The sequence below is a fragment of the Poeciliopsis prolifica genome, unplaced genomic scaffold, assembly GCF_027474105.1.
Source record: "Poeciliopsis prolifica strain line A6 unplaced genomic scaffold, Auburn_PproV2 SCAFFOLD022, whole genome shotgun sequence".
Classification (NCBI taxonomy): domain Eukaryota; kingdom Metazoa; phylum Chordata; class Actinopteri; order Cyprinodontiformes; family Poeciliidae; genus Poeciliopsis; species Poeciliopsis prolifica.
In genome coordinates, this window is record NW_026562397.1 from 580368 (window position 1) to 605918 (window position 25551).

At 38.6% G+C, this 25551-nt stretch overlaps 2 protein-coding genes across 3 annotated transcripts in view; both read left to right on the forward strand.

Moving 5' to 3' along the window:
- The first annotated feature begins 817 nt into the window (after positions 1-817).
- LOC129369965 (protein phosphatase 1D-like) lies at positions 818-10626 on the forward strand. The gene is made up of 6 exons (XM_055045668.1): positions 818-1466; positions 5388-5616; positions 6620-6744; positions 7460-7641; positions 7821-8045; positions 8235-10626. Exons 1-6 carry the CDS (start codon positions 941-943, stop codon positions 8604-8606), a joined length of 1659 nt encoding a protein of 552 aa, XP_054901643.1. The 5' UTR covers positions 818-940; the 3' UTR covers positions 8607-10626.
- A 1687-nt stretch (positions 10627-12313) lies between these two features.
- Positions 12314-25551, forward strand: part of brip1 (BRCA1 interacting helicase 1) — a 66663-nt gene continuing 53425 nt past the window's right edge. Inside the window, exons 1-9 of one of the 2 annotated variants that reach the window (XM_055045696.1) lie at positions 12314-12529; positions 12698-12791; positions 13344-13455; positions 14165-14362; positions 14536-14681; positions 16123-16260; positions 22085-22363; positions 24958-25179; positions 25296-25495. In XM_055045696.1, coding sequence (XP_054901671.1) covers positions 12702-12791; positions 13344-13455; positions 14165-14362; positions 14536-14681; positions 16123-16260; positions 22085-22363; positions 24958-25179; positions 25296-25495 — 1385 coding nt within the window. In that variant the 5' untranslated portion in view covers positions 12314-12529; positions 12698-12701. The remainder of the gene's footprint in view (positions 12530-12697; positions 12792-13343; positions 13456-14164; positions 14363-14535; positions 14682-16122; positions 16261-22084; positions 22364-24957; positions 25180-25295; positions 25496-25551) is intronic. The other variant, XM_055045697.1, reaches the window with a different exon arrangement.

The following is a 25551-nucleotide window of genomic DNA, read 5'->3' on the forward strand; positions in this document are numbered from 1 at the left end:
ACCAAGGGTTTTCTCACACAATTGCTCAATTGGATGAAAGAGTTCTGCTCATCCCAAACTTCTTCCATGTAAGGATTATGGAGGCCACTGTGCTCTTTGGAGCCTGAAGTCCTGCAGAAATTCTTTTGGAACCTTGGCCAGATCTGTGACTTGCCACAATAATGTCTATCAGTGCACAAAACAGGACAGGCCCAGAGAGGCACGAACAACCAGGTCTGCAGAGAGAATCAAGGCTGATTCTCTGTCCAGGACTTGTTTTTCTGCAGACCCCAAATATAAAACTGTTAGACCTTCAGGTCAATGATACAGTTTCTTCCACTATTCAATGAACATCTAACCGTGAGACAAAAGAAAATGGCCTACTTCCACAATCATAAGCATTTTCTTTATTTTGATAAATGGCAGTACACATACTCACTCACATGTACACACTGTTCCTTTTCTCCTGTATTCCATTGTCTATAAGATGAGTATAATACGAGCACAGAAACCAAAGTCAAGGTTAATCGTCAGTATAAGTATAATGTCTGTTAGTAAAGGACATTAATCATACACACTGGTTACATAAATGTGTCTGACAACTCTGCAAAATAAAGAACTGTAACCTCAGCAAACCCTTGAACTGTTTTATGACAGACAAGTTGCTAATTACACTGGTGTAGAGATTTCAGCTGTGCTCCTGATTTTACATTATGTGGCCTATTTGCGTTTATCACTGTAGGTTTGTATTTACCTATAGAGGGCAACAGCCACAGTAGCGTTGCCACGTCATTTAATCAGAAGAAGGCAGTTTCTGACGTCAAGACGTACGGTTTGAGCATGCTTACTACGCCCGAACATAAACAAAGGCAGGACGTTTCCCCGCATTCAAATCTGATCCAGCTTCAATTTTATATGCCAACAAATCCGAAAACTTGAAAAGCTTCATAGAGCTGGAAACATGGAAAACGCCTTGCTGATGCGAGTTAGTGTCTTTACTGACCAAGGAGGCAGGAAATACATGGAAGACGTGACTGAGGTCATAGTGGAGCCTGAGCCGGGGGAAGATGAGTCGACGCCGGGCGAGCAGGAGGCGGGTAATGGGGGAGCTTTTAGCTTCAGCACTACGGCTGTGGATTCACATCCAGACATTAAAGATGGAAAAGCGGAGACTGAGCACCTTACAGAATCATCAAGTGAACAAGTTCGAACTGAAGAAAAACAAATTTTTGAGGAAACCATTTCACCGGGAAGCGAGTGTCCACCTCGAGATCAACCCAGTACCTCCAGTCGCTCCCGCCGTTCCGTGGCGTTCTTCGCGGTGTTCGATGGCCACGGGGGTAGCGAGGCTGCGCAGTTTGCGCGAGACTGTTTATGGGAATACATAAAGAAACAACGCGGGTTCTGGTCTGACTGTGACCGGGAGGTCTGCTCAGCTATACGCAAAGGATTTGTAGCCTGCCACCATGCTATGTGGAAGAAGCTACGTAAGTTTAACATCGATTCACAACATTCTAATTCATATCAACCAGTTAAAATTAAATTATGTAATCCTCATCTTTTTAAACATAGCAAAAAACCTGACTTTGTGGAAAGTACATGAACGTTTCGCCGACACCTAGCTACTGCTAGCTTACTCGAAGGTTCTACGGCAACAGTAATTTTCCACTGTCTGACAAGCGTTTTATTGTTCCAAGACCACCATGAGTTGTTTCATTTTAAACGCTGGTTGAGTCGGGTTTAGGTATAAATCAGAGTATTTTTTGTTTCTTTTCGAATTTAATCTGACCGCTAATGTAACTGATTCAATGCCTCTGAAAGGTCATTCTGTTGTCATTTAAAGATTTGAATTTTATTTCCTCGACTTTAATATGCTAAAGATGTGGTTGTCTAAAGTCAGTTTCTCAAAGGCATGTCATGTTTTATTTCTCTCATTGACGTTGGTAACTTCCTCCTGAGCCTTAGCATACCGTTGTTCTCCAGAAGCCTGCAAATGAACCATCATTTGATCCAGGGAGAGGTTCAAAACATGCGGGATACCCGCACTTGAGGAGTTACTTTGTACAGTAAAAAACCTCTATATAATATAATATATCCGTGTTTAGGTGAATAATTCCATTTTAAATTTTAATAAAACTGTTATCAATGAAATTTGAGCACATCTTCAAAAATACAAATAAAGATCCAAATCCAAGTTGCAGGATACTGGTCCTCAAAGACCAGTATCTTTGGAACCTGTGTTTTTAAAGGATAGTGAATGACCCATTAAAACGTCTATTCCAGTTATGAAAGTTTTGAGGATGGCGTCTTGCATTTTAAATAAAACTGGATCAGGGACAGAATCAAAAATGTATTTTAAAGCACTGGTTTAAAATACAATTGGGTCTTTCCCGTTTTAGTCAAAGTGTATTTATATAGCACATTTACAACAGCTTCAGTTGAGCAAAATCCTTCACAACAAACATCACAGTTAGATAGTGAAAAAATAGAAATAAAATTAAGTTTAGAAAAACTAATAAGACAAATATAAAATTAGCAGAAATAAGTTAGTAGCATGAATAAAACCCAAACAATTTTAAAATTACCTGCAATGATTATCTTCCATCCTTTACCTTTTCTGTTTAATTGGTCTTGAAGGCCAGGGAGAATAGATGAGTTTTCAGTCTGGACTTAAACTGACCTACTGACTGAGAAAGCTTAACAGACAGAGGGAGACTGTTCTATAGTCTGGGTGCCAGCACAGAAAAGGCGCCGTCTCCTCAAAGGTTTAGCCTTGCTTTAGGGACAGACAATAAAAGCTGGTCAGTTGACCTAACTAGCTAACTAATTCACATCATCTTTGTTTTTATTCCCTCATAAAATGCTGACGTTCCCACGAAAATGGATTTATTCGGTTGACCAGCTTTTATTGTAGGGCTACTGTAGGGTGTAGAGCTGCAAGAGCTCAGTTAAGTAAGAAGGGCCCATGGAGTTTAAACACTTAAAAACAATCAATAAAACCTTAAATTTTATCCTAAAAGCAACAGTTGCTTCTCAATATTTTCATCACTTGTCTGAAAAGACAAAAACACAGCCAGAGAGGCACAGAATAAATAGCATGATGATGAGTGTGCTGGATCAGGGGTGTCAAATTCCACTCCTGAAGTGCCAGTGTCCTGCAACTTTTAGATGTGCCTCTGCTGCAGTGTTGAAAACCTGAGTTTTAAAGAATCTATGCTGTGTAGACCAGTGATGCCCAAAGTAGTTTCTCCATGACATTGAAAACCAATGTATGGGTCACTGGCATAGCCATCGTGAGATAAAGCTTAATGCCACGAAAAGGAGCTAATTCGGTCACCTGAATCAATGTGTTGGAACAGAAACGTTTCTGACACTGTCCTTTATGGTCTTGTGAATGAAATAAATTCTTGAGAAAGGAAAGGATGCTGGTTTTATAAAATCTAAGGGAATATTTGAGAAATGAGAAGATTGGAAAGGAATAGGAGAGAAGAGACAATTATTCCATGACTCAGAAATAGACATACTGCACTGAATAGCACATTATTTTTAAGAAGGAAACAGGGAAATGTGATTGTGGAGAAGATGAGACAATGGAATGTCAGTTTGCTTTGGAGGAATTACCAGATTCAAAGAATCAAGTAAGTTAATCTTTAGCGATATGAAAATGAAATTAGACATTGTTGATTTATTGCAGAAAGATTCAGGAAGCAGAGGATGTCAGGCTATGTTTTATCTTTTAAAACAGTGTAAGTTGCATAACAACGTAGTTTATACTTTTTGTCACGAGGTCCACACTCCTTACTGGTTGGAGGCAGTAAAGCGGTAAAGATTTTTATTGCCAAATGCCAATAAAAAGCAAGAAGAACTTCTTGAAAATGAGTCGCGGTGTTTATCCAAAGATCTACAGTAAAACTGTGGAATATTGTTCTCGCAATAGCATAGGCAATTCTTTAGCATAATATTCTCAAAGTTTATTGTCAACTCTTTGGATTTGTGAGAAATAAATTCCTGAACATGAGACAAAGTAGTACCCTATGAAGTACTTGCATGAAGCTGCAAAATCTACAGAATAAATAATAATTGTATATGTATTCTGGATATAGCACACAGTAGTGGTAGTTATGTCTAATTCTGATTGTTTTTGCCAGCCAGGGTACCTCTGCTTCTCCAATACTGTAATCCACCATTTATGAAGCTGGTCTTTGGGGAGAGCTAAGGTCAGCTGACAATACCTCAGTCAGTGAATCTTGCAGTTTTCAGTTTAGTGGTCTACATAAAGGCTGTAAGGTATTAAGAAATTATACCTTTGATCTACTATACAACAGTGGAAGTGGAAGTATATATTTTCCTCTCCTTTCTTGTGATCTGCTTCTACCAGAGACTCTGACATTTTAGCACATTTCCCAGCAAATAAAAGATCTGAAATGTAAATTTATGATTAAATGGAAGCAGTTACATAGATCATTTGCAATGTAGACATCTCGAGTTGCCAAAAGATAAACAATCAAAACTGCATTGTTTTCGCAAGTGAAGCGAAAGTTTTTCAAATCAATAGATAATTGTGTACATGTTTGACTTATGATTGCAGTCATATATCAAAATCCAAATTGGCATATAATAAACTCATGTGCTAAATCGAATGCCTACTTCAGCTCTGTGCGCAGCTAGCGGGGTTAGCTGCATATCTGTTAACTGCTGCCTTTGAGTCATGGACTACAAACAAAGCACCTAACGCTATCACTGAGGATGTTCACAGAGTCAAGCAGAGCTGATTCAAAACCATAAACGACATCTGTTGTGTTGAATAGTCAAACATGAAATTTAGTTTCTCTAGTTAGCTTGGCTGTCTATAGACACATTATGCTGAGTTTGGGTTGTTCAGATACTGTCTCAGTGGGTGTGTTTGTGCCGGGCTGAACTTGCTGGGGCATGTCAGCTGTATTTTTAAGCAAGTCACAGTTTCTAAACCAGTAGTTGCACTGCACATGTCTGAGGTCAGCATTAGGCATGTTTCTGGACAGATGAGGCTTGTCCTTAAAATCTGAGCTACTATCAGAGAACTAAGCTTAAAACAGAAGGAAAGAAACTGCTGAACAACAATATTATAATCTTTATACATATTTTTAATGCACTTTTCTGTACTGTGCATTGTTTTGTGGTGCTCTTCAGTAATTTGGAGTAATTTCTCCATCCTCTACGAGGAATGCAGCCTTCCTGAGCTTGAAGGGAATCCTTCTTCTCACCGTCAGGGCTGTAGTGAAACCCCTGGTGGTGTATTGCGTTCATCTCCAAAATGGCTTGTTTGGCCTTGGCTGGAATTTTTGCCAGATGGTTTTCAATGCTCATTGAACCCCTAACGAGCATTACACAGTCAGTAAACATACATTGTCTTTTTATTTTCTTCACAGCTGAATGGCCAAAAACTCTCACAGGGCTTCCTAGTACATCAGGCACCACAGCCAGTGTTGTAGTGCTCAGAGGAAACCGCATGTATGTGGCTCATGTCGGAGATTCAGCCATAGTTCTGGGTGTCCAGGATGATCCTTCAGTCCCATTCATCAAAGCTGTCGAAGTGACCCAGGACCATAAGCCTGAATTACCCAAAGAGAGAGAACGTATTGAAGGTCTTGGAGGGAGGTAAACCAAAATTTTTCTCTGGCTCTGCTCACATTGATGACAGGCTATAATCAGAAATATATAGAAATAGACACTGTAATATCAGAAAATTTTGAATTAATCAGAAAGGAATGACTAGACCAACAATGAAAAAGGTCTAAATATCTTTCTGGATGAGAATCCACTGAACTCTTGGGGGATGGGTGTTTTCGCAAATTAACCGATGTCAATATTGTATTGATCCCAGTATTGAAAAATAATCTAGCTTGGGTATCTGTGACAATGTTACCAATCTAGAAGACAGATCTATTCAGTCTAATGCTATTCTTTGTGCTGTGAGTGACATCATTCTTTCTTTGGAAAGAAAGTTTGTTGCAGTGTATTTTTTGTACATCTTTGACCTAATAAAACTCAACAAAATAAAGTTGTGTTGTTTTTACATATTTGACCAAGCTTGTGAAGCTATTGAAGTATTTAAGGGTGTTGTAGCCCTTTAAAAGATTTTAGTTTCTGAACTTGCTTCACTTGCTCTACAAGTCAGAGGAACATACAGGCGCAGGTATATGTTGGGTGGAAGGAGGCTGGAGAAATACTGTTGTAAAGGCTGCGTGATTAATTATTATAATGCTATTTTACATAGCCAGCTGAAATTCCAGTCAGGTTGCTATTTTTCTCCCAGGTTAAGTTATTGAAGCTACTTTAAAAACAAAAGGTTTATTCTAGCATGCTTACATAAAATCAGATTGGTTAAAATCTTCATTATTTATTTGATTTCATTGTCATTAAAAATGTATTAGAATTTCAATCCTAGACCTGTTCCCGGTGGATAAGAGTAGTAAAATGAAAACAATAATAATAATGATAATACAGACCTTTGGGAACTTAAATAACTTAGAAACATCATAATATGTAGGAGAAAAAGTATTAAAGGATGTGACCAACACCTTACTGCTGCTTAAAACTTATGTTTTGTGGACTTTTCTTGATGTACATGTAAACCCCTCTCTTTTTATATCTCCCTCAGTGTGATCAAGAAGTCAGGAGTGAACCGTGTGGTCTGGAAGAGGCCCAGACTCAGTCACAATGGTCCAGTTCGTCGGAGCACTATTATTGACCAGATACCTTTTTTGGCTGTTGCTCGAGCTTTAGGTGAGAAACCAACAAGACAATTTCAGTCAATTACGCCACAGCTGGTGCTGCCTGAATGAATGATTTGGCCATTCAGAAAGCTCAGAACTTTATTTCAGAGGTTTAAATATTAACTTAAAAAATAAACTCTTTGGACTGTTGTTGACTGCAACAATCCAGCTCAGTTGTTTAATTCTATAATAATACATTTTATTTATAATGGCCTTTATATATAATATAGGAATCTCAAAGAGCAAATTCACACGCAGATGATGGAAAGCTACTGAATTGTAGCTACAGCTGCCCCGAGCTGCAGTTTTGCGCTGTCATGCATTCTGACCAACACCAGCAGGCAAGGCCAGTGAAGTGTCTTAACCAGGGACACAAATGATGTAATCTTGTACATTTCCATTACAGAGGCATGAGTTACATCAATCAACATACTGGAAATCATTCTGTTAATCTTTTTAAAATTTCCAAGAAAAATTGAACAACATTCATTACTTTGATAGTGAGTTTCATGTCATTATGTAAAAGGTTCTATGGCAGGAGGAACTGTCAGTGTAGTGTGGGTTACTTTCAAGACATAACATCTACTATCTATTTAGAGCTGGTGATTACAACTGATGGCATTTGCATGTTTCTTGACCTTTAATACCTTCTTAAAACATTCTGGTCTTTTTTTTATCATTGATGCAGCTTCATTGATATTTATTTTTTCACTTCCATGAAACAGGTGATTTGTGGAGTTATGACTTCTACAGTGGAGAGTTTGTGGTTTCTCCTGAGCCAGACACCAGCGTTGTGATTCTTGACCCTCGAAAACATCGCTACATTGTCCTGGGGAGTGATGGTCTATGGAATATGGTCCCACCTCAAGAGGCCATCTCCATGTGTCAGAAGAACGATGAGGAAATGGTAAGCTGTTTGGGTTGATGTGATTCTCTGGTACTTTGTAGTTTTCAGATTAACAGTCAGATAAGGAAGCCATTACACATGAAACAGTCAAAAAACTGTTTCATGTGTAATGGCTAATCAATAAGGTCCATCTCATTGTCAACCATCATCAGAACAATAACAAGCATTCGTCATTCCAGGTACCATGTGGCATATCAAGTGCCAGGCAGCTTGTGAGCCATTCTTTGCTGCGGTGGCGCCAGCGAATGTTACGTGCTGACAACACCAGCGCCATTGTGATTGCCCTGCTGGAACCTGGGGGCTCCAAAGAAACATTCCACAATGAAGAGGTGCTACTGGACCTGGCGAAAGTGTCCCAGTGTCCTCCTACATCTATATCCCGTGCAGACACTCCACTACTACAGGTAATGATGACTCAAAACAAATTCTTTTAGCTGCTCACAATTTAGAAAAATCCTCTCAATGAAACCAGCCACTTTTCATTGGTTTTAAACATTCCCTTTTACATTACACTTCCTTTTATGAGATACTGCATTTTGAAAAACTTTGATTTATATTCCTGCTAAATATCCCACCTATGTTTTTGGTTCTAGCAACTTTCAGATGAAGACTCTACCTCTGCCATGTCTGAGCTGCTCCCTGCCCTGGAGCGACGGGATGGACTATCTGGAAGCAACAGTTTCTACCACATGACTCTGTCTGAACCTTTTAGTTTGTCACCTCTGTGTTCAATCAGCACCATGGACTCGCCCAGTCATTCCAGCCTAGACGACAGAACAGTAAGCAGGAAGATATCCACCAAAAGAACTCTGAATGGTTCTCCTTCGTCAGGCCTTTTGGCGAAGAAGGCTAAACGTAGAACTGACAGGCCACCGCTGGTCCAGCACAACACTGAGGAGAAACAGAAAGAGTCTGTCTCTCCCATTCTACAGCAGCATAACAAGACCACAGTGTGTGTCTGCTGAAAACACACACCAGCTATTATCTTTGTCTCCTATGGCTTCTTGTTGGGATGATTGCATCTCTGACATTGTCAGAGCGCAACCTTGGTTAAAGGTTGTGCCAAGTGTTGAATCAAATCCCACTTAAAACGTTTTCTCAAAAAATCTCATCTGATTTCTTTTGCCTTTGATTCCTAAAGTGCTGGTGAAGCAGTGTCGACGCTGAGGGAGAGGGACGCTCTCAGAATGTTGCGCTGCAGCCAGTTCACCATAAACATTCTTGGCCTTACTGTGGTGGAGAACCTATGTTTGCTCCTAATAATACAAATCATTTTCTTTACCTTCATTGTTCGGTATATTGTGGAAAAGTCACTTATTAAAATATGAATTGAAGATAATTTATTTTAAACTGAAGTACACCCATTAGATCTTTCTAAATCCTGCATATTCTAATGTAAATTGGGGCTTAAGCTACCACAATGTGTGGTAATAAGTGGAAGAACTCGGTATGCATAATGTTGCTTGTGTAAATATTATGAATTTTATAGGTGAGTATTTAAGTATGTAGAACTGTTTATGCAAAATGAATCTATTTTTATACATTCTTTTATGGTGTGACAGAACATAAAATTCCTTCTAAATGTGCACCTCACAGCTTCCATGTTAAATGGACCTTGAGTTTTGACATGTATTTTATTTAATCACTGAAAACTTATCTTGAATATAAACAGAAGGTGCTACTACAGTAAGCAAATCGGTAAGCTAGTATTCTGTATATTCATATGAATTGTTAGTGTGTGATAATGTTTGATTTTCTTATACATGTTAAGTCCTTGATAAATATTGCATCATTTAGGAATCCTATGCCTTCATATATTTTATAGTTGTATTTGATAACAGTTTTCAGCTGTTTGGTGTGTTTATTCTGGACATTTGCCCGTTCTCCAAAACTCTTCTGTCTCTGTATTTGCAGATGATGGCAATTTTTGTCTTAACAGATTTTTGCAACTGGTAGATCTGTTTTTGTAGCTGCACTAAAGAAAATTTACAGTCATGTCATATTCAAAGACATAGGAGTCTCATGAAATCAGTGGATTCTGTCTACGAGAATCTGTAAAATCAGAATTGCAAGATCAGTGTTTGCAATATTCGCGTCAATAAGAACTGCTTGGAATGCAATCAGTTTGAATTTATTTCAAGTGTCATAAATCTTCATTTTTCTCACTAATATAATATTCAATCACTTTGACAGTCTTATAGCACCAGATGTTTCTACTGGACATTAATGACATTTCCCAAAATGCTAAAAGTCGCAGAGCGATGGAAACAAATGAGATGGAGAGGATACAACTGATAGTTAGCGTACTATCATCAGTAGCCAGAGATTTTCCAATATTGTACAGCCACAGTTCTGACTGGTGATGGGTATGAGCATGATTGTCAGTACTAAGGCCCTCCTGGCTCTAATGGGATGCTTCTATCATTTCTGAGAGGAGCCAGAGAAGCTCAGTTGTTTTTTACAAATTATCTGTCTCATAATATGGTTCTACAGAAGACAAGCCCTTTTGCCTTGAGTATTGGTGTAAAATTATTAAAAAAAAAAAAAAAATCAAGCCGAGCAGAATGACCAATACTCAAGACGGATGAATCTCCCAAACCCTGTTTTTGATGTTGCATGTTTTTTTTCTTTCACTGAGGAAATCAGTATCACCAAATAAGCATCGTCTGATGTGAATCATTTGAGCACATGACACACACTCAGATCTGTCTCCCTTTCCAGTTGGTAGTATTATGGATTGTTGGAGAAAAAATATATCATTGTATTGATCTACTCATCTTCATGTTTTGACTCATTCTGTAGATATGTACATTCCGTTGCCTGGTTTTGGGTCTGTTGATTCAGATCTGTAATTTCATTCTTGAAAAATGCTTATGATTTCCAACCCTAGTTTTAAAAGCTGTTGTGCATGTGTACAGTGTAAATGTGGAGAAAAGCAAAACCACTTATTCCAGAAATGAACTTATTAAAATAATTTTTCCTGAAGTCAAGGAGTAAATTGTTTCACTTGTAGACATTTTTACTTTTACTTAAGTTAGGTAGTGTTAATCTCAATGAAATTATGATGCAGTCTGTTACATACACACAATTGTATTTAAAATAATAGCAGTCCCACATCACTAGCAAGATAATCATTGTATTAGAATTTCTTCTACACTACAAACAAGTTTCTAGAAGGTTTAGTAAAGGTATAGAAAACTTAACAGGCATCATGTGCATGCAGCTGATTGTATGAAACTGAATCATTTTCAGAAAGGGGCGTGTTCAAAAAAATAGCTGTATTGAGTTCAGTTAGTGAGGTCATTGATTGTGAAAAAATGTGTTATGCAAGTGACCCTTGTTTAAGAATGAAGGCACCTTTAGCTAAAATGATCTCAAACTCTTTAAAATGGCAGCCAAAGCCAGAAACGTAAGAAAGAAAAAGAAAAACACCTATTTGAATCGAATGAGCAATAACCAAAATGGCAGAGGCTCAGCCAAAGATCAGCTCCAGGAGGATCAATGAAGACGTGACATTGTCTGTCAGTACTTTGATAATGGTAATGTTTCTTGCACTATGGTGTTTATCCTACATATCACATACCAGGGATCATAGATCAATTTGAGTACACAAGAGTACTGGATGAAGTCATGTGGAAGAGGACATGCCCTTGAAATTAGAGAATGACAATGACCCCAAGGACACCACCAAGCAGGCAAAATCATGGTTCAAGTAATGGATCAGCACAATCCCTAGACTGGTCCCTAATCCAATAGAAAACTTGTTGGCTTACATAAAAAAATGCTGTTCATGAGGCAAAACCAAAAAATGCAAAGGAACTGTGGAACGTAGTACAACTGTACAGGGCTGCAATACCTGCTGACTGGTAACTGAAATTGATTGACATCGCAGATGTGAAGCAGTTATCAAAATGTTGGTTATGTTGGTTATGCATATTAATTTATAATTAATTTATAATTCTGAGTAAAGTTGAATCTTCAAACATTTCTTATATTACACAGTACATTTTTGAGTTTGTAAAGAAAGATGTCAACACTATTTTTAAAAGAAAATTCTTGTCTTTCCATAAATATCATCATATTCAAAGCAATTTCAAAGCAATTGCTTTGAATGTGCAGTGTTACCAGTGCCATTGTGTTAATTAAAATACAATTTATTTGACATATAAAACACACTATTATTATGAGCATAACTGCACACGTACAGTTATGTATGCATGTTTATATATACATAACTATCCATGAAAATACTTGATTAAAATCCTTGAAAGTACAATAAAATGCACAAAAAATATAAATACTACAACAAAGAGAAATGACTTTCTAGTTATTTATTGGTCAAACTAAATCTGTGGTTGCTTATTTTAAGAATGTGTCTTACTCGGCCATGGTTTACTCACTAATGTGTAAATACATTACTCTGTTCTGATCCACCTGTTCACTGTTTGAAGAGGTGGAATGTTACATGTTCCTTTTATTCTTTATTTTATTTTCTCTAAAGTTTACATAAATGAATGTTTAATGATTGAATTCTGTGAGTGATTGAAGACTGATTTGACTGATACTGTTTGAGCGTGCGATCAACAGGATTTTTCCATCGAGCTTTTATTTTGAAATGATTTGTAGGAAGAACTCAGTTGTGACGTAGCCAACATCCTGTTTGAGTTTCCAATGTGATTTTGGAGAGCGGGAATGAGGACAGCAGAAAGAATATGAACACTGTTGTTAGCAACCTTTACGTACTTGAAAATATTTACGTTATTAACAAACGTTAGTTAGTAAACTTTAAAAGCAGCTGTCATAAGAGAAGGTAAAGGTGCCAACGTTCTTGTAATAGCTTTTCAGACAGTTGTTCGGGTCATATCTTACTTAAGGTTGGTGGCAACAGGTAATATTTAAATAAGTTTGGCCAAAGTGCTTTAGAATACTTAATACCTAAGCTGTGTATGGACTTTGAGGTGGTGAGCTGATGAATGGCAATAATAACATAGGACGTTGACTTTGTCGTGCTCTTGTTGATGATATTTTAAAACGGATGTTCTTCTCTGTTCTGAAGAAACATGGCCTCTCCTGTGGAGTACACCATTGGCGGAGTGAAGGTCCACTTCCCCTGCAAGGCGTATCCATCCCAGCTAGCCATGATGAATTCTGTAAGTCAACTCAGATGAAAGGGAATCTTCACGTCCATACTGTCACCTGTCATATTCATATTGTAAGCTGCTTTAGCAGAGCAGCAGTACAGGGTCTGAATCTCAGTGTTGGACTTGTTTTATTTTCATCACCACTTGGGCCACATCAGGAACAGTTTTCTCTTGCCAAAAAGATCCCGTGTGTGAATTCCCACCTTTCTATGTAGAGTTTGCATATTCTCCTTCTGGTCTTCTCTGGTACTGCTCATATTCCAGAACCTACAGCAGCACAGAGTGTGAGTGAATGGTTGTTTCTCCTGTATGTATCAGTGTTGCCTTGTGATAAACTGTCCTTCATGTATTCTTATTCTTAATGACTGCTATGGATAAGCACAGGCTAGAGTTGGATGGGTGTAAATGACCGTATTGTTCTGTTCTAAGATTCGTCATATCATTTTCGTCATAAGCTGCATGTGTGGATATTGTAATGATTGTTGGATGTAAAACGTTGTGATAGACTGGGTCTGCAGCTGCCTTTTTGTTTTGATCTACATTGTGTCATTATTTCTGCAGATTATGCGAGGGTTGAACTATGGACAGCACTGTTTGTTGGAGAGTCCCACAGGCAGCGGTAAAAGTCTGGCCTTGCTGTGCTCTGCTCTGGGCTGGCAACAAGCTCAGATGGGTAAGGCTGTGTGTTTTCAGCAAACAAACTGACTTTCAGTGTCAAAGTGGTATTTTTATAATACCTTCTGATTATTCAAGAATTTTTTTATTCCATTTCTTTTTGTAACATGTTATCTTCAACTACTGAATTTAGCTTTTTTTCTTTATTAATCAACATAATTGATTACATAACATGTTATTATTGTTTTGTTTGAATAAATTAACACAGAACATTGCAAAATTCTTCATACCAAATTAATTTTGTCAGTGTGTTATTATGATTGCATGCGATACAGTAGAATGTAGTTCAGCAGGGTCAAACTCAAATTGTGGTACATCTACTGTCGGCTGCTGGGCCTTGTGGAAACTTTCACAGAAGTCATGGCAGCTTACGGCTTCTGTAGCAGTTGCCGCGGTTTCGGTGGCAGGTTGAGTGTGAATAGATATATTTCGAACAAATTAATTAAAAGAAAGAGAATAAATATACATATGTAGATACACACATACAGCTGCCACTGACTTGGTGTGGCTTCTGTGTCAGATGCCATGACCTTTGTGGCAGATGTAGGGCAAATGAGACATTAATTGAACAGTTCAAGAGTCTTAATACTTTTACTTGGTATTTTCTCTGTGTTTTAGACTGCAAATATTTACTTTCCACAGCCAGACCATATCCATATGGACCACCATGCTACTTGACAGCATAAAGTCTTGTATTGTTTTGTCAGCTAAGGTGAAAGAAGGAGGAGGTCATGCTGGAGAAAAATGCCAGTCAGATAAACATGTGGGCGACGGCAAGAAGTCAGAACCTCCCAGCCCGTGTTCCTGTGTGTGCCACAGAGAAGCAGCCCAGCCTGCTGTGGTGGACCTCACTGAGTCACCCTGCAAAGAGACGGCCCAGCCATCGTACACAGCATCAGAACACGGTCAGTGGCCCATTGATAACTTTTGGTACAATTTCAGGCTTGTTTCATGTAACTGTTTGATTTCTCTGATTTCTACTTTTTTCGACCCAATGGGAACATGCTGACAGCTAAATCAGTTATAAAGACGACCACAGTTTTCTTTCTTCATGAGAGGTCTACTTTCTGTGTTTTAGTGCCACTACCAGGTGAGTCTCAAGCTAAAAGCCAGTCTTTAGCGTCCCGTCTGTCGGAGAAAGTCCAGGCCTCTCTCGACCCCGACTGCGATAAAGATGAGGACTTCAGACGAGACAAGAAGCGCATCCGTACTGCAGAGTACAAGGTGCTGTGTATCCTTAGACATTTACACTGAATTTAATGCAGTCATACAGAGGTCTTTAAGCTTGGTCCCCAGAGCGCTCTGTCCGTGCTTTACTCGTTTTGCTATTGGCACACACCTGACTCAGTGAACTGATCTTCTGTAAATTTCTACAGAACTTGCATGATGAGGATGGAATATAATCATTTGACTCAGGAGTGCTGAACAGTGGACCCCCAGGACAGGGGGTCTGTCAGTGCTGAAGTTTGATATAGTCAGAATCATAAAAAAATATTTTATGAAATTATGTAAATATCACCTCAAGTGCACAACAGAAAAAAAATCAAAGAAACAACCCTCCCCCCAGAATTTACACCCTTATTATGTGAACCACATGTTTCAATAACTTGAAGCAGTTCTTTTCTGAATAAGTCTCAGTTTCTCTTAACATCACAAGGGAAACCAAATGTGATCAAACTATGAAGCATCCTTGGCTTTTTACTTTATCTCTTAAAGGTCTATGCTAGGAGTTCTCCAGTAAAAGAAGAATTGATGCCACTGAACATTTTTTTTCTTTGTTGAAATAAAAAGAAAGATAAAATTGTGTTGTAGCATAACACTTCCCCTCTATTGCATACACATTCACAAATTATACACTGTAATGTTCTCATCTTCAGGAAGATTTCATGCTGATTATTCATCATCAGGCACCTTTATAATAGCAACTAATTACTCTTTTGGTGGGAATGGCCCTTTTAGTCATAATTTGGGGATTAGAGGTTAGTCCGAAGGTTACAGGGAAGGTTGGGACTAACTCAAAAATAGTCCAAATAGTTTGGTTATATTTTCTTTGCTTCTTCTGGTGCATTCACACCAAATACATTTTGACCATCAGGTGTGTCAGGTTTACATTCAAAGTCTATGTGGAGGTGCGTTGAGGGCTGTTGCGGCACGCTTTGAGCATCTAGCGCGGCGCGATTTAAACCATTTGGAGTAAAATAGACTTTGAATGTAAACCAGATTTGCCTGATGCTCAAAACATGTATGGTGTGACTGCACCAAAGTACACAAGCGTTGAACTTGGAGCGTCAGACGTTTTTGTGAAGCACGTAATCCGTTTGGTATGAACGCTCCATGACAGAAAGTTTCTGTCTTAGAGCAGGAAAACCCATGTTTGACCTGTTTTGCTTCCATTTGTGGTGTGTTTGAGTCAGATAAAGAAACAACAATCGAGATATTAACATTCATGAAAAATCTTTACAAAAATCTGACTTTGTAGCAGACAGACTTTCAGTATTAGAGATGATGCATGAACTTACTGCTAAATACATTATTGTGAGGTACTGCAAATGTCCATGAGGGAGCTCCATAGAATACAGATATTTTCTATTTTGTTTACCTTCCCCCCCCCCCCAAAAAAAAATCTTACTTGTATATTGAAGTCAAATTCTTTTTCACTTTTTAGAGCCATAAAAGGCAGCGCACACAACAAGGTGTCATATTCATTGATGATGAACCTGAATTGGAAAGTGAAACATCTGGTCCTCACAGCTGGAAAACTGCTTCAACCCACCAGGCAGCCGGTTTGTCCTCATCATGCAGTGTAAGTACATTTCACACCAGGATAGAATGTCTTCAGTGTAACAGGCCACAAAACCATTGCAACATTTCTCTCTTTTCTAAACATATGAATTATTAGTCATTTTGCTCAACCTTACAAACTAATTTATGTCAAATAAATCAGTGCTTTTTCCCTTCCGCTCCATTACCAGCTCTTTCATGAAGCTTTAATGATCCAATCTGTTCAGTAAATGCTAAGAGTGCAGGTCAGCTATATTTACTGTTTTTTACTGCCCTTCCTAGCATCTTGTTGCTATGAAGTACTTGTATGATCAGTAAGGCCAGGCATCTTGAGCAAATCTCTAAAATGTCCCAGTTACCAGATAGTAGCATGAAGCACATCCGCCTTCATTCTCCGTTCATAACAGTCTCAGTGATGATGTTGTATGTATTTTGTCAACAAAATGTCAGGATTACAAATCAGAATGACCACTAGGTGGTGGTATGCTCCACAAATTCAACATAAAATGTTCAAACTTGACCAAGCTTTAGATAAACAATAATTAATTGCAATAAAAGTTTTAAGTTAGAATTAAAAAAGTAAAGTATGAGATATGGCCTTCAGATAAAGCTGATTAACTATTACTATTATTCTTATAAGAAATGCATAACCATAATTTTTTTATGTTCAGAAGAGAGTTTTGATCAGATACCCTAAAAGAGAAAAAAAAAAAAAAGTTGCTGCTCAAAATGCTGCCTTTACATTTTACAATAGAGGCTGATTGCTTTATGTATTTTTGAACTCCTGAACAGCAGTTTCGTGACAACTAAAACATTCTTCCTGTCTGTGTGTCATACTGTGACACATGCTGTGGCATCTGTGACACAGCTGACATTTTACAGCTGTGCTACTCATTTATGTAAATGGTTCTATTTAAATGCAGGTGGTTGATAATTTTGTATTTTTTAAAAATCCAAGTTCTTCATCCCCAAATTCTTGTTTTCACAGTAGTGTTTCTCATTTTGTGAAAGTTTTATATTTTCTTTAGATTATTCACATCTACACATTGCATTACTTAAATGTGATGCCACACTCTCTGATAAGATGAGGGATGATATTAATGCTAAAAAGCAACAAATAGCACAATATTCAAAACCCTTTGGAACAAAAAAGAAGGTCCCACTGCCATCATCCTAATCATTTGTAAAATAATTAATTAGAAAAAGATTGAGCTTTCTTTCTTATGTTTTACAAGTAGTTTAATTTGCTTGATTGTTTGAAAAGTGGTAGGTTACAAATGAGTGGAGGCAAAAAAATCAGAATAGTTGAGTGAGAAACAGATGTAACAACATTCAGGTGTTTTCTGCAAATAATGGGATCCAGTTCAATGGTGAATCATCAATGCCATCTTATAGAATCTGACCCGACGGATTATTATCAGAGTTCATTGATTGGCTACACCTGGAGTCGCACAAATTCTGAACATTTTAGCAAAATGTGTTTTTTTTCCCCCCACTTGACCCAGATCTTTTCAAATTTTGCAAGCTAATCTCTACCTGAAAAAGTTATTCTTTGTCTACTATATAAGCCACATATTATCTAATGCCAGACATCCAGGGAATGAAAATTTACATAAATATTTTAACATTTGGACCTGTTTTCAGCTGTAATAGTGGCTGAATCAGATCTATCCAGAAACATAATGTTCTGAGAGTATCTCTGATGTAGTTTCTGGTTTGGGTTCAAAAGTAATCCTGATCCAGACCATAGCAAGTTAGTCATGATCTTCCAAATACAGCCAGAGCTGCTGGTATTTGACAGGGTGCTCTGCCTCCCACATCAGCGCCGCAGCCTGCCACAGCTGTGGAGCTTGGAACGAGAGCTCTGGATAGTCGGATGTGGAAAAAGAGGAGGAGGGAAAGTGAAGTCGAAAAAGCGCGTTTGTCTCTAGTTTCACTTTAGCTACATGACCCGGACTGCTTTGTCCCACGAGCGCTGACTGATGGCCTGAATGGGGTCCTTTGAAGCAAGCTCCAGTTTTAATTAAGAGGGTTTGCCTCGCTTGGGTTGCTGATCTGTGAAAGCCACAGGGATAAATATTGAATGGGGTTCACCCGCTGGTTACTGCGCCCGAGGGATAAACAGGTGCTTCGGAGGGCAGATATTTGCCAGGGCCCCTACCTGTGCTGTGTGGTCATATCTGGAGAAGGGGTGTTGGGTGTCAGGTCTTCCAAGGTAGTGCCTATTGAAGCCCACCATTTATTGGAATGAATTCCAAGCCCTCAAAAGCTGTGGAATGAGGAGCATATTGGTGTCCAGTCAGAGGCGCCAGCAGTGCCTAGGTGATCCGCTGCCTGTGGCCCCTTGGTTCCTTGTGACCAGCCCCTCTGGAGTGTGAGATTTCCATCTCTCAGGTGTTGGCCAGGAGTGCAGCAACAAAGAGCTACCTGTGAACATTCTGAGGTGTTCAGTAACACCAATGACCTCTGTTCTGTCAGTTCCACAAGCAACAGGCACTGAGGGCAGTATGCTTACACATGGCAGCGTGTGTGTGTGTGTGAGAGAGAGACAATAACACCCCCAGTATACCAGCAGTTTTAAAGCCAAGAACTGCGTGGTGTGTTTGTGTTACTATAAGGCATTCTGTTTGAGCGGCAGCAGAAGAACCGTTCTGGAACAGTTCTCCTCTGCCAGTTGTCTGCGTTCTTCCCAAAGGGGTGTCTGCTTGGCACCCTGGAGCCACGCTTGAGACCTTGTTGTCTTGGCATCTCATGAGGCAGCCGCGTAAAAAGATACTCTTGTGTCAGCTGTTTCCTGCTGCAGCTCCTGACAAGGGCGTCTATTCATCAGGATGCCCCTCTATGCTGCCCTAAGCTTCCCATCCTCCCCCTACCTGCCAATGAATAAGTAATTATTGGCCATCTTGGTGCAGGATATTTGGATAGCTCTTTTTAATGTGGCAGCAGCAGGTAAGGTGATCGGGCCCTAGGCCCAGGCTGTGGAGCGTAACTGTTTCAGAGGAGAACGGTAACTTGAACTGGTGTTGGGGCCCTGAGCACCTCTATTTGTTTTTCACATGGGCTCAGGGCTCGTTATCCCTCTTAGTTCTGAGAGGCAGCTCTCTAGGAGGCTATCTGGCCTACACTTCACCACACATTGTCATTTTTAATGGGCAAACATTCTTGGAAAATCTGAGGTAACTGGAGCTTCTTGTATGTCATCAGAAGTGTTACTTTCTGATCCACTTGATAAGTAGCAAAGCCAGTACGAATGCATGACATCACATACCATTCATTCTTGTATGGAATCGTTCTTGTCATTTTGGAAGACTTATCAATAAGTGTTGGCTAGAATAGGGAGTTATGTTTAGTTGTTATAGACATAAATGGTATAGGTCTGCAGCTAACAATTATTTTAGTATTTGATTATTCAACTGATTATTTTGATGATTTATTGATTAATTGGATACAATTTTTTTATATTCTGCAGATTTTCATTTAACAGGCACACTTTGGAAAGCCCCTTTTAAATTTCTTCAGAAATTTTCTAGTTTTTTCTACTAGCCTATTAGTAATTCATAGCAAATGATGCTTATTAGAAATGTACTAAATAATGTATTTGCTTTACAGAATTTGAACCAGGTGAAAATAAAACTGCCACTTTAGGAGTTCTGGATTGAATAGATTTACAGTAGGAGATTCTTCAAATATATGTATTATTTGTACAGTTTTAGCTTAATTACTGCTGTTCGTGTTTGTTCTTTCAGCCTTTTTTCCGAGTCTGAATACTCCAGTTAACAATTAATCAACTAAATTTGTTGATGATGATGTCAACAATCGATTAATCATGATTTATCCAATTAATTGCCTCAAATTCAAAAATATTTTAATGATCCCAAAGGAAAATTAAATGTTGTGGTAACTCACATTAATTCAAATTCTTCAGAGAGTCATTGTGGACAGTAATTGCTGCTGGCAGGTAAGATGTCTTGTCGCAGATTCACTGTATTACAGTAAATCTGAAGAAGCCTCTGACTGAGGACTCTGTGTTCTCAAGACAGTATCATAAAGACGATGGTCAAGGTTTTCCATAATTTTCTTAATCCTATGGAGAATCATTCTTTGCACTGTCATCTCCAGAGGTTCCACAGTTATCCCCAGAACAGAACCAGCCTTTGTATCAAGTTGTGGAACATTTTATGTCTCTGGCTCTGATGCTGCTGCCTCAACAGATAACAGGAGAAGAGATGAAGCTCTCAACAACAGACTTAAAGAAGATTTGCAGGATCTTACTGCAAACTGTGAAGGATCTTAGCTTCCTGAAGAAGTCCAGTCTGCTCTGTTGATTCACTTTGCATCTGCAGTCACGTCTCAACCAATTCCACTTCTTCTCATGATGGAAATCGGGTTTGATCTAACTCTGTTCTCTTGAAGTCAGAAGTCATCTCCTTTGTTTTGTTCCCACACCATGCCACAAAGCAGTCCACCAGATCTCTGTACTCAGATTCTTATTAATCTCTGATACACCAGAGAACAACAGAGTCATCTGAGTATTTCTGTAGATGACAGAAGTCAGACTTGTGCTGACTTCTGAGAGTAAAATGGAATGGTGAGAGTACAGTTCCCTGTGGTGCTCCTATGTTGCTGACCACCTGGTTAGACACACAGTCCTTTGAAAGCAGTGTGAATGCAAGCAGACCAGAAACCGCTCCAAAAGCAGGAAGCTAGCTACAGAACAGGGCATTCTGGTCTATATATTACTCTCTGGTCTGTGGGGTAGCAGAGGTTTGTCAGATGCCATGGCAATGGGTCCTCGTGTTGAGAAAACGCAGAGAGTGATAAAAAACAGAAAGTACTTTAAAGTTGTTTTACACTAATTTATTAGTTAATTACCCCTTTGCTATGGCTCACTGTAGCCACTGTAATGTTAAACCTTCATTAAACAACAAAAACTGGACGAATCGCCTTGTTTCTAGAACATGGTGATATTCATATCGATCATCAAATTGGATAAACTATTTCATAGCCATTGTTTGTTAAATTTTAACAAAAGAAACTATGATGTAATGTGATCAGACATTAACAGTAAAGACCACCAGGGAAGGAAAAAAAACATTTTACTTCTTCATTGAATGTTTTACCACTGTTTAATGCTTATGTACTTTTTCTGTTACTTCCCTGTCTATGTTAATTTGTGCACGTTTAAAGTACATGCAAGCAATGCCAGATATTGTTCCTAAATATGCTATTTGTGAAGACCAACTCACCTTCAAACAGTCAGAAGTTTAGAGTAGCAATTCCTGTGAATAACTGAACAGTAAAAAACTATACCACTTAAGAGCTTGACACATTAGCAGTATCAGTTTCATAAGCTCTACACTTTACCTGTGAGCAGGGAAAAAGAACTCACTTCATCACTGGACAACCAATTATAAAGCTGCTAGATTTTCTCAGTTTCCACAATGGTGGCCTATCATCTTTCAGACTTAGTAAAGGTCAACTGGTGGTGAGTGACAGGATGCCTTATGTATGGATACAAAGTTATTTTTTTAGTTATTCCATCACCAGGGAAAAGTCATTACATAGCTTAATTAGACGACTGAATGACGTTTTTACCATCTTTACATCTCTTAAAATGTTTAATATCTGGTGAAAAGTTATTTTCTTAAAGTACTTTTAATCTGATGAGCCTCATTTGGACACATGTCCTACTTTATTCAATAAGCCCGTATTGCATTCACATTTAAGTTTTGGCATTATTCTTAGCACAAAAAAGAAGATGAGTTGGACCTGTTTGGACCAATAAAATGAAACTATGTTGAACTCAAGCTATAACCTGTTAGAAATCAGTGTTTTTCTCTGTCCAGCCCTCCGAACCCTGCTCCCACTGCCCGTGTTCATCAGTCAAAGACAACTTGAAGAACAAGGACAAAGACAAAGATGGCAGCAAGAAGATTCCAAAGATTTTTTTTGGCACACGAACCCATAAGCAGATAACTCAGATTGCTCATGAGCTGAAGCGCACTGTTTATTCTGGAGTGCACATGACAATCCTTTCTAGCAGAGATCACACCTGTGTCAACCCAGACGTGGCGCCGCATTTCAACCGCAACGAACGCTGCAAGGATCTGCTGGAGGCCAAAGATGTGAGGAAGGAGTCACATGCACATACATCCACATACGCACAAACACACACGCATACATACACACACATATAATACCAACGCCAGAGTCATTACTATATGCTAGTCTTCCACCTTCATAAAAACGATTAAAGACTCATGATGTGTTAAGAACAAGGTTATAATTAACTAAAACTAAGCTGAAACTGAAAACATTTTTAACTGAAATAAATATAATTTAAGGGAAAAAACTAAAATTAACTGGATCTATATTGTGCATTTGCAAAACTAAAACATACTGAAATTATAGATCTAATACCCTTCAGTCTTGTATTTATGTGTTGATTTATTAGCCTTTCGAATTGATGTGAAATAAATCCCACTACCCTCCACCGCTACACTAGCAGTTTATGTCAGCTGTTGGCAAATTACGGCACTCCACAATCCTCCTGGTGACGCTTGCACCAATTGGTAAAATGGCGACAGTAAAAGTCGGGGAAAACTCTTGAGTCACTTGGTTTTTCAACAACAATTCCATAAATTTTTTGAAAATGGTATCTTCTGTTGAATGTTCATTATCACAGTACAATACTTTGGTTAATTTTTAGATGCAGAATTAAAAAAGTGAAAGTATAAAAAAGCTAAAACCACCACTATAACTGATAAAAACTAAAACTGAAAAATAATTAAATAACTACTAAAAATTAGCGAACACTTTCTAAAAACTGTTTAAAATTGACTAAATTTAACAAACAAAATAACAAAAACAACAAAATAAGAATAAACAATAATGAAAATCCCAAAACTAACCCTGGTTCAACATTGTTTATGTTGTTGTTTTGTTTTGTTTTTATTATATCAAGAGATAGATGCACTTTCTCGACTGTGCACTCGGGTTAGAGTAAACTGTAGAACTCATAGCCTCAGAGAAATTTTGTACAATTGAGCCACTCGACAACTTCTGACACCCTAGAATGTCAAAAGCAATTTTTCTGAGACATGATACACTTGTAACCACCTACTGTCCTGAGGTTCAGGCGCCTACTGTAATGAGGACAATTACGCTGTCAATGGAGGTGTTCACCATCCAAGGCATTTGTCTGACTTTGTCATGAAAAGAGTGGCCCAGAAATAACCCCCATGTGGAGGAGTTGTCACTGACACCCTGTATTTCCTCAGGGTCTGGTGCAGCAGTTGTCATGTTAGCAGGCCGTACGGACACACAGCAGTTCCGCTGCTTGTTTTCAGGCTGCTCTTTGCTCAGAGCTCTTCTGGAAATCCTAACAGTAGCCAAGGGACGTTAATACCTCATCATCAGATCTTGTTTTGCCATGCAGACAGGGTTCAGTGTCTGTTCCCATGTTGTACATTGTTTAGAGAAGAAAACATTTTCATCCTCTGTGATTGTTAGTCTGAAACTGTACAGAGTTTTTGTGACAGTGACAGCTAAAGCTCCAGTTAACAATTAATCAATTACTAAATTTGTTGATGATGATGTCAACAATTGATTGCCTATGCTGGCAGTATCGAGGACCTGGTACATTAGATGTGGCTTCTTCACATTGCTTCACCATTCTTTACATGAATGTTTGGATGTGTCGCTCCAAACAACATATCCATATTCAAATATTATTATGGTTAGTAATAATAAATGTACAGTAAGATCCAAACTTTTGATTTATTTAGTAGGTCCACTTATCACTCAGTGTTATGTTTACTTGTACAGATTTATTTAAACAAATATAAAAATATTCTCTTGGACAAAGTTATTTTAATTTTAGTGTTACGCTCTTATAAACTAAGTTCAGTTCAAAATACTTGAGCGTAAGTGGAAATTAAAAGTAATTATATTCAGAATCATTGTGAATAGTGATACTGTGGGCACTAAAAATTTCCAGTAGCAGTCAGTCTTGCCACAAAACTAAAATAGACTCACTGATTTGACAGTCTCATGTCTGTCCTCACATGCTAACAGTTTAATATACAGGTAGCATAGATAATATTTCACAATAGTATGTCCTGAATTACATCATACGCTCTGCTAATCCACCTCATTTGCTTTTCTCTTTAAATCTCTCTGACTGTATGGTTAGAAAGATGGACAAAGAGAGAGAGTTGGGAACTTGATGTTTGCCCATTATGATCAATTATGCAACACATATGTCCAAAAGTAAGAAGAAAAAACTAACCATCCAAGCCAGCAATGCCTCAAAGAAAAAACAAACAAACTAAAGTCAACAAACGAACAAAACATAACTAACATAACAGAATAACTTTGACATGCTGCCCCCACGAGTGGAAAAATTCTAGAATCTTAGAAATCAGAAATGGTTGCTGACTCTGTACTATGGTTAGTTCATTGCTGTTGGGTCAACTCTAACAGCAAAAAAGGCAGAGCAAATCCACAGAGGAATTGTGGTCAGTACTAAAATAATAGTAGGAACCAACTTCACCTGTACTAACCTGTACTTGCTAAAAACTTGACTATTTTACAATAGCATAGTGTTTACCACATTTTATTTGTTCACTTGCACTATTTTAGGCTTAATAAAAAACATTGAAAAGGCAAAGCACAATGTAAAACTTTTGTTTAAAACCACATTTTTCTTGTATTTCAGGGAAGGTCATGCAGGTTCTACCATGGTGTGCAGAAGATGCGGGATCAGCACACCCTGCAGTGGGTCCATGGGCTGCGTGAAGCCTGGGACATCGAAGACCTGGTGTCTCTGGGGAAAAGGCTTCGATCCTGCTCTTACTATGCTGCTCGGGAACTTATGCAGGATGCCTCTATCATCTTTTGTCCGTATAACTACTTGCTGGATCCAATGATCAGAGAGAGTGTGAGTTCCAATGGAAATGAACAGTGGAAGAACCATGACAGCTGCAGATCAAGAACTCCTCATCACATCCTAACATATAATCAGTTCTGTTCTTATTTTCAATATTTCTGGTGCAGATGGAGATTGACCTGGAGGGGCAGATCTTGGTGCTGGATGAGGCCCATAACATAGAAGACTGTGCAAGGGAAAGCGCCAGCTACACCTTAGAGCTTAGCAGCCTGCAGACGACCAAAGATGAACTGGATGGCATGGTCAACAGTAATATTAGACGCTCCAAGCACGAGTCTCTCAGGAACTTCTGCTACGCCCTGATCAAGTCAGTGTTTGATGGAAACGTAGCATCTCTTTCTCAGAACCTGAGCTTTATTCAGA

Excerpts from the sequence above, each read along its gene's own strand:
- LOC129369965 (XM_055045668.1), top strand. The coding sequence starts at position 941 with ATGGAAAACGCCTTGCTGATGCGAGTTAGTGTCTTTACTGACCAAGGA. Across the intron at positions 1,467-5,387 it reads TGCTATGTGGAAGAAGCTAC|CTGAATGGCCAAAAACTCTC; the intron begins GTAAGTTTAACA and ends TTTTCTTCACAG. Across the intron at positions 8,046-8,234 it reads CAGACACTCCACTACTACAG|CAACTTTCAGATGAAGACTC; the intron begins GTAATGATGACT and ends TTTTGGTTCTAG.